General features: G+C 52.9%; 2 protein-coding genes across 5 annotated transcripts in view; one reads left to right on the top strand and one right to left on the bottom strand.

Annotated features, from left to right (window-relative positions):
- tnfrsf1b (tumor necrosis factor receptor superfamily, member 1B) overlaps window positions 1–7,816 on the top strand; it is an 18,521-nt gene extending 10,705 nt beyond the window's left edge. Inside the window, exons 3-10 of the mRNA XM_059020269.1 lie at window positions 1,030–1,158; window positions 1,727–1,885; window positions 1,984–2,074; window positions 3,046–3,260; window positions 4,006–4,086; window positions 4,894–4,931; window positions 5,035–5,257; window positions 6,807–7,816. Of these exons, the coding sequence (XP_058876252.1) occupies window positions 1,030–1,158; window positions 1,727–1,885; window positions 1,984–2,074; window positions 3,046–3,260; window positions 4,006–4,086; window positions 4,894–4,931; window positions 5,035–5,257; window positions 6,807–7,033 (1,163 nt within the window). The 3' untranslated portion in view covers window positions 7,034–7,816. The remainder of the gene's footprint in view (window positions 1–1,029; window positions 1,159–1,726; window positions 1,886–1,983; window positions 2,075–3,045; window positions 3,261–4,005; window positions 4,087–4,893; window positions 4,932–5,034; window positions 5,258–6,806) is intronic.
- Window positions 7,817–9,128: 1,312 nt separating this feature from the next.
- The window catches only part of LOC131730008 (tumor necrosis factor receptor superfamily member 25-like), a 10,611-nt gene continuing 4,739 nt past the window's right edge, over window positions 9,129–15,000 (bottom strand). For 2 of the 4 annotated variants that reach the window (XM_059020267.1, XM_059020268.1), the window contains exons 4-10: window positions 14,499–14,633; window positions 14,021–14,105; window positions 13,832–13,866; window positions 13,055–13,198; window positions 11,773–11,810; window positions 10,323–10,458; window positions 9,129–10,118 (exon numbers count right to left, since the gene is read on the bottom strand). In XM_059020267.1, the coding sequence (XP_058876250.1) occupies window positions 9,805–10,118; window positions 10,323–10,458; window positions 11,773–11,810; window positions 13,055–13,198; window positions 13,832–13,866; window positions 14,021–14,105; window positions 14,499–14,633 (887 nt within the window). In that variant the 3' untranslated portion in view covers window positions 9,129–9,804. The remainder of the gene's footprint in view (window positions 10,119–10,322; window positions 10,459–11,772; window positions 11,811–13,054; window positions 13,199–13,831; window positions 13,867–14,020; window positions 14,106–14,498; window positions 14,634–15,000) is intronic. The other 2 variants (XM_059020265.1, XM_059020266.1) reach the window with 2 other exon arrangements.

Here is a 15,000-nt window from a genome sequence, read left to right as displayed (position 1 = left end):
ACTCAGGAGAGCTGACTTTACAAATACTACAAGAAACATTACAAATAAACACATCACTCAGGAGAGCTGACTTTACAAATACTACAAGAAACATTACAAATAAACACATCACTCAGGAGAGCTGACTTTACAAATACTACAAGAAACATCACAAATAAACACATCACTCAGGAGAGCTGACTTTACAAATACTACAAGAAACATTACAAATAAACACATCACTCAGGAGAGCTGACTTTACAAATACTACAAGAAACATTACAAATAAACACATCACTCAGGAGAGCTGACTTTACAAATACTACAAGAAACACCATCCAAATAAACACATCACTCAGGAGAGCTGACTTTACAAATACTACAAGAAACATTACAAATAAACACATCACTCAGGAGAGCTGACTTTACAAATACTACAAGAAACATTACAAATAAACACATCACTCAGGAGAGCTGACTTTACAAATACTACAAGAAACATTACAAATAAACACATCACTCAGGAGAGCTGACTTTACAAATACTACAAGAAACACCATCCAAATAAACACATCACTCAGGAGAGCTGACTTTACAAATACTACAAGAAACATTACAAATAAACACATCACTCAGGAGAGCTGACTTTACAAATACTACAAGAAACATCACAAATAAACACATCACTCAGGAGAGCTGACTTTACAAATACTACAAGAAACACCACAAATAAACACAGCACTCAGGAGAGCTGACTTTACAAATACTACAAGAAACATCACAAATAAACACATCACTCAGGAGAGCTGACTTTACAAATACTACAAGAAACATCACAAATAAACACATCACTCAGGAGAGCTGACTTTACAAATACTACAAGAAATGCAGTTTAATGTCACAGTGTTTGATGTCGCAGTGTTTGATGTCGCAGTGTTTGATGTCGCCGTGTTTGATGTCGCCGTGTTTGATGTCGCCGTGTTTGATGTCGCCGTGTTTGATGTCGCCGTGTTTGATGTCGCAGTGTTTGATGTCAGTGTTGTTTCTCAGGTACTCACCTGGAGAAGGAGTGCTCCACAGCCTCAGACACGCAGTGCAAGCCATGCAGGGAGGGGAGGTACACCAGCATCTGGAACTACTACCCCCAGTGCTTCAGATGCCCCGGATCGTGCAGCGAGGGTAGGTACAGCCCCCGGTCAGATGCCCCGGAGCGTGCAGGGAGGGTAGGTACAGCCCCCGGTCAGATGCCCCGGAGCGTGCAGGGAGGGTAGGTACAGCCCTCGGTCAGATGCCCCGGAGCGTGCAGGGAGGGGAGGTACAGCCCCCGGTCAGATGCCCCGGAGCGTGCAGGGGGGGAGGCACAGCCCCCGGTGCTTCAGATGCCCCGGAGCGTGCAGGGAGGGGAGGCACAGCCCCCGGTCAGATGCCCCGGAGCGTGCAGGGAGGGGAGGCACAGCCCCCGGTGCTTCAGATGCCCCGGAGCGTGCAGGGAGGGGAGGCACAGCCATTAAAAGAATGTTGTAATGCAGATCCAGCATGCTGTGTGTAACCTCTGCCCCCCCCTCTCTCTCTCTTCCACCCTCTCTCCCCCTCTCTCTCTCTCTCTCTCTCTCTGTCTCTCTCTCTCTCTCTCTCTCTCTCCACCCCCTCTCTCTCTCTCCACCCCCTCTCTCTCCACCCTCTCTCTCTCGCTCTCTCTCTCTATCTCTCTCTCTCGCTCTCTCTCACTCTCTCTCTCTCCTCTCAGAGGATGGCATGGTGGAGAGCAGACCCTGCAGCCTCTCGAACCCGCGTCTCTGTGACTGCGTCGAGGGGATGTACTGTGTGATGAGAGCCACCATCCACTCCTGTGAAGTGTGCCAGAACCGCACCTGGTGTGAGCCAGGCTTCGGAGCCTCCAGACCAGGTACAGCCAAACTCCAGCCTGGGGCTTCCTGCCAGAGAATGAAATCCCTTTCCCAGTAACCCAGTCCCCTCCCAGTAACCCCTCCTCTCTCGTTTCAGAATCTGCGGACCACGACACGGTGTGCTCTCCCTGTGAACCCGGGTCCTTCTCCTCCCAGCCCAGCTCTGCACCCTGCCAGTGGCACACCGAGTGAGTGTGAGGCTGTGGTTTGGACCCCCTGGTGGGTCGAGGCCTCTCTTGATCCTTTTCTCATTTATCTTTTAATAATCCTTTTGATTTTTCTGGCTCTGTTCATGCAGACATCCCAGGATGCTTCACAGTAATAAAACCCACCAAGTACAGGTAGTCAGGATTAATCATATACCAAGAGTACAGTACAATACAATGCTACTAAAAGTGCCTTTGTGATTAATAGAACCATTCATGTCTCAAACTACAGCTATTCATGAAACGAATGCCACTTTATAGAGAGGTTTTCAAACGGGAGTCTGTGTTCTCTCTCTGGGGAGTCTGTGTTCTCTCTCTGGGGAGTCTGTGTTCTCTCTCTGGGGAGTCTGTGTTCTCTCTCTGGGGAGTCTGTGTTCTCTCTCTGGGGAGTCTGTGGTCTCTCTCTGGGGAGTCTGTGTTCTCTCTCTGGGGAGTCTGTGTTCTCTCTCTGGGGAGTCTGTGTTCTCTCTCTGGGGAGTCTGTGTTCTCTCTCTGGGGAGTCTGTGGTCTCTCTCTGGGGAGTCTGTGTTCTCTCTCTGGGGAGTCTGTGTTCTCTCTCTGGGGAGTCTGTGTTCTCTCTCTGGGGAGTCTGTGTTCTCTCTCTGGGGAGTCTGTGTTCTCTCTCTGGGGAGTCTGTGTTCTCTCTCTGGGGAGTCTGTGTTCTCTCTCTGGGGAGTCTGTGTTCTCTCTCTGGGGAGTCTGTGTTCTCTCTCTGGGGAGTCTGTGTTCTCTCTCTGGGGAGTCTGTTCTCTCTCTGGGGAGTCTGTGTTCTCTCTCTGGGGAGTCTGTGTTCTCTCTCTGGGGAGTCTGTGTTCTCTCTCTGGGGAGTCTGTGTTCTCTCTCTGGGGAGTCTGTGTTCTCTCTCTGGGGAGTCTGTTCTCTGATTTCTGTTCCCTCTGATTCTGTTCTCTGTTGTTTATGTTCTCTCTTTCTCTCTCTCTCGTCCCCTCTAGCTGCTCAGCTCAGGGGCGCCCTGTCCTGTCTCAGGGTACCAGCTCGTCGGACACAGTATGTGGGGATGCAGTCCCAGTCACCCCCCCAGGAGGGGGCAGCACTGAGCCTCCCCACACTCCCCCCCCAAGCCTGGGCAGAGAAACATCCTCTACAGCCTTCGTTGGAGAGCTGAGATCCAGGAACGAGGGAGGGGGCAGGGAGCAGGGACTCATGTGTAAGTGCAGCTGCTGCTGTCTCTCATTCACACTCATTAACACGCTGTGTGCTTCTCATAAGGAGATCTCTGCTCGTTAACACGCTGTGTGCTTCTCATAAGGAGATCTCTGCTCGTTAACACGCTGTGTGCTTCTCATAACGAGATCTCTGCTCATTAACACACTGTGTGCTTCTCATAAGGAGATCTCTGCTCGTTAACACACTGTGTGCTTCTCATAAGGAGATCTCTGCTCGTTAACACGCTGTGTGCTTCTCATAAGGAGATCTCTGCTCGTTAACACGCTGTGTGCTTCTCATAACGAGATCTCTGCTTGTTAACACGCTGTGTGCTTCTCATAACGAGATCTCTGCTCGTTAACACGCTGTGTGCTTCTCATAACGAGATCTCTGCTCGTTAACACGCTGTGTGCTTCTCATAACGAGATCTCTGCTCGTTAACACGCTGTGTGCTTCTCATAACGAGATCTCTCATTTATGACAGCTCGACATCGGAGACTCTGAGAAGACACCGTGTCTTAATCCAGGAGAGGTTCAGCTGTCCCCATCGCCCCAGTAAACAGCGCAGTGTTGATGGCAGTCAGACCTGCACTGTGGTGTGCTCAGAGGCTCACAGTGGCTGTGTGATTTCTAATCACTTTTCTAATATTGTTTATTTGCAATGGCTCCTCAATGCGATCACCTCTCCTGCGTCTTGCCCACAGTGTGTGTTACTGCACTGACTCTGGCGCCCCCTCTCTTTGCAGATGGTATTGCAGGCGGGATAGCGGGGTTCCTTCTCATTATCGGGGTTCTGGCTGCAAAGTGTGTCCAGATGAGAAGAGCAGGTAACTCCATCTGTCCAAACGCTGTGTCTCCCCCTCCTCTCTCCCCCCTCTCTCTCTCTCCCTCCTCTCTCTCCCCCTCCTCTCACTCTCCTTCCTCTCTATTCCTCCTCCCTCTCCTCTACCCCCTCCCTCTCCCTCCTCTTTCTCTCCCTCTCTCTCTCTCCTTCCCCTCTATCTATTCCTCCTCGCTCCCTCCTCCCCTCCTCTTCCTCCCTCCCTCCTCCCTCCTCCCTCTCTCCCCCTCCTCACTCCTTTCTCTATCTATTCCTCCTCCCCTCCTCTTTCTCTCTCCCTCCTCTCTCTCCCACTCCTCTTTCTCTCCCACTCTCTCTCTGTCCTTCCTCCCTCCCTCCTCCCTCTCTTCTCTCCCCCTCCTCTCTCTCCCTCCCTCCCTCTCTCTCTCTCTCTCTCTCTCTCCCCCCCCCCCCCTCGTTAGATTAATGATTATGAGCAGGCTGTGCGGTCCAGTGGTTAAAGTCCAGGGCTTGTCACCAGAAGGTCACGGGTTCAGATCCCACCCCTGCCCCTGACTGCCTCCCTGTGTGACCCTGAGCGAGTCGCTTCACCTCCTTGTGCTCCGTCCTGCGGATGAGATGTTAAATCAACGTGCTATTGGAAGTGACTCTGCATATAATGCACAGTTCACAGCCTGCCTCTGTGAAGCGCTGTGTGACGGGGGTGCACTGTGAAAGGCGCTATATAAAGATCAAGCTGTTCTTCTTGTGATTGGAGGACGCTGTCCGTCCTGCTGGTCTCTGTGTCCCGGCTTTATTCATTTAGACTTGCTGTTTCGTTGTCTCTTCGCAGTGAAGCCTCCGAGGATCGCTGATGCTGAAGCCAGCAAGGTGAGCAGAGTGAACCTCCGTGAGCTGCAGTCCTGGGTGTTTCACCCCCCTGCTGTAAAATGCTCTAATGCTGGTTTCTGGTTTGTTTCCGTGTCGTTGCTAGGTTACCGAGTGCCCCCCCGACAGGCACCAGCGAGGCTCCTCCTTCGGCCACGCCCCCAGCCCCCCCGCACAGGAAGAGCAGTGCCTTCTGGGAGACGAGGACTCCAGCAACCCCTCCCTCACTTCCTCTTCCTCCTGCAATGGGGAGGCCAATCAGAGCCGAGGGGCGGGGCCTAGGGGGGCGGGCCCGGGATTGTGCTGCTCGGACAGTGCAGAGGGATCAGGTGAGGAGACAGAACCAGTAAATCCAGTGACACGCCATCCAGAACCATTAACCACTAAACCAGTGACACACCATCCAGAACCATTAACCACTAAACCAGTGACACGCCATCCAGAACCATTAACCACTAAACCAGTGACACGCCATCCAGAACCATTAACCACTAAACCAGTGACACGCCGTCCAGAACCATTAACCACTAAACCAGTGACACACCATCCAGAACCATTAACCACTAAACCAGTGACACACCATCCAGAACCATTAACCACTAAACCAGTGACACACCATCCAGAACCATTAACCACTAAACCAGTGACACACCATCCAGAACCATTAACCACTAAACCAGTGACACACCATCCAGAACCATTAACCACTAAACCAGTGACACACCATCCAGAACCATTAACCACTAAACCAGTGACACACCATCCAGAACCATTAACCACTAAACCAGTGACACACCATCCAGAACCATTAACCACTAAACCAGTGACACACCATCCAGAACCATTAACCACTAAACCAGTGACACACCGTCCAGAACCATTAACCACTAAACCAGTGACACACCGTCCAGAACCATTAACCACTAAACCAGTGACACACCGTCCAGAACCATTAACCACTAAACCAGTGACACACCGTCCAGAACCATTAACCACTAAACCAGTGACACACCGTCCAGAACCATTAACCACTAAACCAGTGACACACCATCCAGAACCATTAACCACTAAACCAGTGACACGCCATCCAGAACCATTAACCACTAAACCAGTGACACGCCATCCAGAACCATTAACCACTAAACCAGTGACATGCCGTCCAGAACCATTAACCACTAAACCAGTGACACGCCGTCCAGAACCATTAACCACTAAACCAGTGACACGCTATCCAGGAAGTGTAAATTCAATGGCAAACGTTTCCACTAGAAGTATCTCTCAGCGTCTTCAGTGTAAATTTCACTGTTTTAAGTTTAAACATTTTGGAAATTTAACAGAATTTACACAGTTTATTTTTTCTATTCATATATATTTTTATATATATTTATATAGTTCTTGACTTTCGTTTTTTAAAAACAAAAAAAATCTATTTTGTTTTTGTTTGTTTAGATAGATATGTTCTCGTTCTGAACTCCTTGGTCTGTGTTTAGTTTTCTCTTGATCAGGAGGTTAATATAATAAGTGTATTGCGTGCGTGGCGTGTTCTGTGCTCGCGTTCTCCTCTGCTCTGGGCTCGCCTGCCCTCAGCCCCGCGTTCCTGGCTCCTCTCTGCACGCCTGCGCCGTCGTGTCACTGCAGGTAGAACTCCCTGTCATCCAGACGTCTTCGTATTCCATTCTAGTCCTGTTGTTTTTACCCTGACTGTAAACTACACTGGATTTAAATAGGAGGCTTGCATTGCAACCCTGTGCTGCCCTGTGACTCCTGTGTGAGTCTCCTGGGATGAAAGGCGCCTGCCACAGTAATCAATCAGTCAGTAATAATGGTGATTCTGCAGCCCTGCCCCCTCACGCTGTCTCCCCTCTTGTTTCCTGACAGACGCTGTGACCGCTCGCGGGACGCACGTCAGTGTCAACATCCAGGCTGTGATCAGCTGTCACCACCAGCCCCCTTCTCCCCCCGCTCACAGGGGCTGCACGCACCCCCAGGAGGGGGTACCCCTGTCCCAGGAGGAGAGCTACACCAGCCTGCCCCCCTCCCAGCAGGAGATAGGCAAGGATGCACGCACGGGGGTGCAGGAGCGTGGGGGGTGCAGTGCACTCTGAGAGCTGTCATACACAGACAGGCCACCAGGGGCAGACCAAGCACACACACAAAGTACCATTGCAGTCCACCCTGTCCTGAACAGACTGGGTTCTGTGGTTCTCTGAGCTGCTGCGTTCCTGTTCATGTTATTGTTATAGTGATGTGCCTGTACTGGGAGCAGTCACTGAGCTGGTGTAGTGATCTGGGGTTCACCGCTGGCACACACACACACACACACACACGCACACAGGGACTTTCATCTCGTAACTGGCGTTGCAGTGAGAGTGCTGATACTGGTCTGACTGGAGGATGGAGGCAATCACAGGAAGAAGAGGAGAGGAGAGGAGAGGAGGGGGTTCAATAGAAGACAAGCTCCTGTATTGGTTTGCATTGTTTTGTATACATGTAAATAGAGACATATATATTTTTTTGTAATCAGCATTGAAATGATGTACATTTGTGTCTCTGTGCAGTTACTGCTTGTCAAGGCTGCGTGTGTGTTAGGATTGGTTTCAATTGCTGTTCTGTTCAGATGCTTTCTGCCTTTGTCTCGCTGTAGCAAACTGACCTGAATTGTGTCTGTGTGAAGCACTGATGGGGTAACAGCACCATCTAGCGGGAGCTTGGTGGTATTGCAACAAATAAGCGCGATTCATAGGGTCTGTCTGTAAAATAAAGACAGACCAATCCAGCGCCTCTGCTGTAAAGCTGTACTTATAAATAAATACACATACGCTCACCTTGCATAAAACTGTCAAATAAATACAGAAATAAAGTGTTTACAAACAATGTTTATTACTTAATTAACTTCATTGTCAGTCTGTCTGTCTGTCAGTCTGTCTGTCTCTGTCCGTCCGTCTGTCTGTCTGTCTGTCCGTCCCTGTCTGTCTGTCCGTCCGTCCCTGTCTGTCCGTCCCTGTCTGTCTATCCGTCCATCCGTCCGTCCGTCCATGTCTGTCCGTCCCTGTCTGTCTGTCCGTCCCTGTCTGTCTGTCCGTCCGTCCCTGTCTGTCTGTCTGTCCGTCCGTCCCTGTCTGTCTGTCTGTCCGTCCGTCCGTCCGTCCGTCCCTGTCTGTCTGTCCGTCCGTCCGTCCGTCCGTCTGTCCGTCCCTGTCTGTCTGTCTGTCTGTCTGTCTGTCTGTCTGTCTGTCTGTCTGTCTGTCCGTCCGTCTGTCTGTCCGTCCCTGTCTGTCTGTCTGTCCGTCCGTCCCTGTCTGTCCGTCCGTCCGTCTGTCTGTCTGTCCGTCCCTGTCTGTCCGTCCGTCAGTCAGTGTCTGTCTGTGTCAGTCTGTCTGTCTGCTGTCAGTCAGTCAGTCTGTCTGTCTGTCTGTGTCAGTCTGTCTGTCTGTGTCTGTCTGTGTCAGTCTGTCTGTGTCTGTCTGTCTGTCTGCTGTCAGTCTGTCTGTGTCTGTCTGTGTCTGCCAGCCTGCCTTTCTCTGTCTGGTTTTCCCCCCCGAAACCTCTATGCATTTACTTCTCCAAACCAAATTGCAAATATTTTCGCTTAATAACACCTTACACTTTCTTTGTAGTATTTGTATACTCATTTACTGTATATACAACATTGCTATCACAGTACTGCACCCTACAGCACATGCTGTTTACAGTGATTTAACACTGCCCTAGCTGAAGATCCACTCGCGCGCTGCACAGGTGAGGTCCATCCAGGAAGCGTTGAGCAGCACAGGTACACGTGCAGTCTAAACAGGGGGGTCCTGAGGAGGGAGGAACAGGGGTCTGAACCTCTCAAGCAGCTGCTTCCACCCCAGAGGGGCTAGAGAAGAAGGGGCAGTGAGACACACAGCGCCCCTGAACTTCTCTGGTAGCGGGGACGCAGAGTGGAGGCAGGGAGAGCAGCGAGGACAGAGCTGCTGCAGTGCAGTCTGGGACAGAGACACACAGAGAGGAGGGGGTGGAGAGAGGAGGGGGTAGAATAAGTAGAGAAAAGGACACATGCAGCAGCTGTTGCTAAGAAAGAAGACAGACTGAAGTAGTGTTGTGTAACATTCTGAAACATCACAAAAATAAATACATCGAAGCTAGGTCTGTGTTACACAGCACTGGACTTCAGTGTGAAACACTTACAGGAACAAGAGAAATAAACTCACAAGGCAATTCAATCATATTTTTATAAAATACAAGATACAGTAACATGTCATCCAGCATATTACACAGGCATCTTCAGAATGATTGTGACTGACAGCTTTAGAGCTGAGCTCTGAATATACAGCAGAGAAAACCAGCATCCACCTGTGAGAAACACACACAAAATCATCCTTTAAAAACAGACTTGATGCTCTGACTCTGTGTCTCTCTCCCCCAGTCTCTCTCTCAGGGTCTCTGTGCAGTCAAGCAGGTCCATGCTGTGCAGTGTGTTATAGACACAGTGAAGTCCTGCTCCCTGACTCTGTGTCTCTCTCCCCCAGTCTCTCTCTCAGGGTCTCTGTGCAGTCAGGCAGGTCCATGCTGTGCAGTGTGTTATAGACACAGTGAAGTCCTGCTCCCTGACTCTGTGTCTCTCTCTCCCCCAGTCTCTCTCTCAGGGTCTCTGTGCAGTCAGGCAGGTCCATGCTGTGCAGTGTGTTATAGACACAGTGAAGTCCTGCTCCCTGACTCTGTGTCTCTCTCTCCCCCAGTCTCTCTCTCAGGGTCTCTGTGCAGTCAGGCAGGTCCATGCTGTGCAGTGTGTTATAGACACAGTGAAGTCCTGCTCCCTGACTCTGTGTCTCTCTCCCCCAGTCTCTCTCTCAGGGTCTCTGTGCAGTCAGGCAGGTCCATGCTGTGCAGTGTGTTATAGACACAGTGAAGTCCTGCTCCCTGACTCTGTGTCTCTCTCCCCCAGTCTCTCTCTCAGGGTCTCTGTGCAGTCAGGCAGGTCCATGCTGTGCAGTGTGTTATAGACACAGTGAAGTCCTGCTCCCTGTCTCTGTGTCCAGCGCTTCAGCATCATGTACTGCTGCTCACGGAGGACTGGCCCCGCCTCCAGCTCCGCCCGCTCCATCTCCTCGTCTGGCAGCGGCAGCGTGCGCACAAACTCCTTCCAGCGACGCGCGGGAACCACGTCAATGATGCAGTACAGCATGCTGCCACACCAGAGAGGGGGCGCTAGAGAGACAGGGGAGAGGCGTCAGTACAGAGAGAGACGGGGGGGGGGGGGGGGAGTGCAGGGGGGTTTAGAGAGAGAGAGAGAGAGAGAGAGAGGAGGGGGAGAGAGAGAGAGAGGAGGGGGAGAGAGAGAGAGAGGCAGGGGAGAGGGGGAGACAGAGGGGGAGACAGAGAGAGAGAGAGAGGTGGGGGTTCCTGTGTTACCTGCAGTGGGAGGGGGGTGCAGGGTGCAGGGGGGGGTTCTGTGGTCGCTCTGGCTGCCAGCACAGGGGGGAACGGCATTCACACAGGCCTCACTCTCAGCGGGTCCGTCGCTGATAACCACCAGACCCTCGCAGCCCTGAGAACAGAGCGGGGTTCACATCAACAGAGCGGGGTTCAGATCAACAGAGCGGGGTTCACATCAACAGAGCGGGGTTCACATCAACACAGCGGGGCTCACATCAACAGAGCGGGGCTCACATCAACAGAGCGGGTTCACATCAACAGAGCGGGGTTCACATCAACAGAGCGGGGTTCACATCAACAGAGCGGGGTTCACATCAACAGAGCGGGGTTCACATCAACAGAGCGGGGTTCACATCAACAGAGCGGGGTTCACATCAACAGAGCAGGGCTCACATCAACAGAGCGGGGTTCACATCAACAGAGCGGGGTTCACATCAACACAGCGGGGTTCACATCAACAGAGCGGGGTTCACATCAACACAGCGGGGTTCACATCAACAGAGCGGGGCTCACATCAACACAGCGGGGCTCACATCAACAGAGCGGGGCTCACATCAACACAGCGGGGCTCACATCAACACAGCGGGGTTCACATCAACACAGCGGGGCTCACATCAACAGAGCGGGGTTCACATCAACAGAGCGGGGTTCACATCAACAGAGCGGGGTTCACATCAACAGAGCGGGGCTCACATCAACAGAGCGGGGTTCACATCAACACAGCGGGGTTCACATCAACAGAGCGGGGCTCACATCAACAGAGCGGGGTTCACATCAACAGAGCGGGGTTCACATCAACACAGCGGGGCTCACATCAACAGAGCGGGGCTCACATCAACACAGCGGGGTTCACATCAACAGAGCGGGGCTCACATCAACACAGCGGGGTTCACATCAACAGAGCGGGGTTCACATCAACAGAGCGGGGTTCACATCAACACAGCGGGGCTCACATCAACACAGCGGGGTTCACATCAACAGAGCGGGGCTCACATCAACAGAGCGGGGTTCACATCAACAGAGCGGGGTTCACATCAACACAGCGGGGCTCACATCAACAGAGCGGGGCTCACATCAACACAGCGGGGCTCACATCAACAGAGCGGGGTTCACATCAACAGAGCGGGGCTCACATCAACAGAGCGGGGTTCACATCAACACAGCGGGGTTCACATCAACAGAGCGGGGTTCACATCAACACAGCGGGGCTCACATCAACACAGCGGGGCTCACATCAACACAGCGGGGCTCACATCAACACAGCGGGGCTCACATCAACAGAGCGGGGCTCACATCAACAGAGCGGGGCTCACATCAACAGAGCGGGGTTCACATCAACAGAGCGGGGTTCACATCAACACAGCGGGGTTCACATCAACAGAGCGGGGCTCACATCAACAGAGAGACAGGGAGGGGTGTCACTTACGGAGGAGGGGCAGGCTGGCTTGGGGTCGGCTGAATCTCCTGAGGAGACAAACACACACAGAGAGGGCTTGAACAAGCACAGCTTATAACAGTGAGAGTGTGTGTGTGTGTCAGTCTCTGTGCTCTCCCGTGTCAGTGTCAGTCTCTGTGCTCTCCCCAGTGTCAGTCTCTGTGCTCTCACCAGTGTCAGTGTCAGTCTCTGTGCTCTCACCAGTGTCAGTCTCTATGCTCTCACCAGTGTCAGTGTCAGTCTCTGTGCTCTCCCCAGTGTCAGTCTCTGTGCTCTCACCAGTGTCAGTGTCAGTCTCTGTGCTCTCCCGTGTCAGTGTCAGTCTCTGTGCTCTCCCGTGTCAGTGTCAGTGTCTGTGCTCTCCCGTGTCAGTGTCAGTCTCTGTGCTCTCACCAGTGTCAGTCTCTGTGCTCTCCCCAGTGTCAGTCTCTGTGCTCTCCCCAGTGTCAGTCTCTGTGCTCTCACCAGTGTCAGTGTCAGTCTCTGTGCTCTCCCCAGTGTCAGTCTCTGTGCTCTCCCCAGTGTCAGTCTCTGTGCTCTCACCAGTGTCAGTGTCAGTCTCTGTGCTCTCACCAGTGTCAGTCTCTGTGCTCTCACCAGTGTCAGTGTCAGTCTCTGTGCTCTCCCCAGTGTCAGTCTCTGTGCTCTCCCCAGTGTCAGTCTCTGTGCTCTCCCCAGTGTCAGTGTCAGTCTCTATGCTCTCACCAGTGTCAGTGTCAGTCTCTGTGCTCTCACCAGTGTCAGTGTCAGTCTCTGTGCTCTCCCCAGTGTCAGTCTCTGTGCTCTCCCCAGTGTCAGTCTCTGTGCTCTCCCCAGTGTCAGTGTCAGTCTCTGTGCTCTCCCCAGTGTCAGTCTCTGTGCTCTCCCCAGTGTCAGTGTCAGTCTCTGTGCTCTCCCCAGTGTCAGTCTCTGTGCTCTCCCCAGTGTCAGTCTCTGTGCTCTCACCAGTGTCAGTGTCAGTCTCTGTGCTCTCACCAGTGTCAGTGTCAGTCTCTGTGCTCTCACCAGTGTCAGTCTCTGTGCTCTCCCGTGTCAGTGTCAGTCTCTGTGCTCTCCCCAGTGTCAGTGTCAGTCTCTGTGCTCTCACCAGTGTCAGTCTCTGTGCTCTCACCAGTGTCAGTCTCTGTGCTCTCACCAGTGTCAGTGTCAGTCTCTGTGCTCTCCCCAGTGTCAGTCTCTGTGCTCTCACCAGTGTCAGTGTCAGTCTCTGTGCTCTCACCAGTGTCAGTCTCTGTGCTCTCACCAGTGTCAGTGTCAGTCTCTGTGCTCTCACCAGTGTCAGTCTCTGTGCTCTCACCAGTGTGCAGGACGCTCTGCTCCCTCCTCCTGTGTCTGAAGGAACGGATGCCCGCGGCGGCCAGCAGAGACAGCACCAGAGCGAGGCAGGCAACCATGTACATGAGAGGAGAGACCCCGCCTGAAACAAACGAGCCACAGCCCTTCACTGCAAACGCACCGAGACCCCGCCTGAAACAAACGAGCCACAGCCCTTCACTGCAAACACACACTGACACACACACACTGACATGGACACTGACACGCACACACACTGACACGGACACTGACACGCACGCACACACACACTGACATGGACACTGACACGCACACACACACTGACAGGCACTGACACACACACACTGACATGGACACTGACACACACACACTGACACGGACACTGACACACACACTGACATGGACACTGACACGCACACACACTGACACGGACACTGACACGCACGCACACACTGACACGCACACACACTGACACGGACACTGACACGCACACACACACTGACACACACACACACTGACACACACACACTGACATGGACACTGACACGCACACACACACTGACACACACACACACTGACACACACACACTGACATGGACACTGACACACACACACTGACACGGACACTGACACACACACACACTGACACGGACACTGACACACACACACACACTGACAGGCACTGACACACACACACTGACACGCACACACACACGGGGGTCAGTACGGAGCTGAACTAAGACTCGGGGTGCCTTACCTTTGATGGCTCCTAGTGGTGAGCCCCCAGGCTGTCTGTGAATACAAACACAAGCAGGACGCAGTCAGCACAGGGTCAATACATGAGGGGGAAGCATCTCAGCATTGCACTGTGCACTGAAGCAGGTGCAACACCGAGATGCTTCCCCACGGCCAGTCAGAGCTACGAGATCTTAGTCAGTTCCCCTACCTCTCATACGGCTGACAAACCTTCTGTTCATCTTCATAGAACCCCGAGAGACAGTCTCCACACACCGTGTCATCAACACCTGAACCTACAGCAGACAGAGAGAACAGCAAGCTTACAACACAGCCTCCTCCCAGCACCCAGCTCTACCACTGCCTCCTCCCGGCACCCAGCTCTACCACTGCCTCCTCCCGGCACCCAGCTCTACCACTGCCTCCTCCCAGCACCCAGCTCTACCACTGCCTCCTCCCAGCACCCAGCTCTACCACTGCCTCCTCCCAGCACCCAGCTCTACCACTGCCTCCTCCCGGCACCCAGCTCTACCACTGCCTCCACTAGAGCCACACTGCCTCCCTCCCTCCCAGTCCCTCCTCAGCTCCACTAGAGCCACACTGCCTCCCTCCCTCTCAGTCCCTCCTCAGCTCTAACCACTAGAGCCACACTGCCTCCCTCCCTCCCAGTCCCTCCTCAGTGTACCTACAGTTGCTGTTGACAGGTCTGTGCTGGCACGGTGTGCAGGGTCTGCAGAGGCTGTCTCTTGACTTGTAGTGTCCTCCTGGACAGCCACACTGCGTCCTTCTGGAGGGGGTGCAAGTCCTCACCACCACCTGCAACACTGAAGACAAGACAGCCCGTGAGCGAGCAGCCCAGAGCAGGGTCCCAACTCACACGAGCCCCCTGCTGCACCCAGGCCTGGGCTTCAGAACCCCCCCTCAATGAAGTCTATTATTATTATTATTATTATTATTATTATTAATGTTGAAATGTTCAGGAGCCAGGGTTTGAACCCCAAAATGATTCCCCCACGATGGAGAATAGGTCTCCCTTCTCACTCCTCCCCCCTCCCTGCTCACAGCTCTCATCACAGGAGCCACACTCCCCCCCTTCCTGCTCACAGCTCTCATCACAGGAGTCACACTCCCCCCCCCCTCCCTGCTCACAGCTCTCATCACAGGAGTCACACTCCCCCCCCTCCCTGCTCA

Source organism: Acipenser ruthenus, unplaced genomic scaffold, assembly GCF_902713425.1.
Source record: "Acipenser ruthenus unplaced genomic scaffold, fAciRut3.2 maternal haplotype, whole genome shotgun sequence".
NCBI classification, from domain to species: Eukaryota; Metazoa; Chordata; class Actinopteri; order Acipenseriformes; family Acipenseridae; genus Acipenser; species Acipenser ruthenus.
Note: the sequence above shows the minus strand (reverse complement) of the source record. Positions and strands in the feature narration are given on the sequence as shown.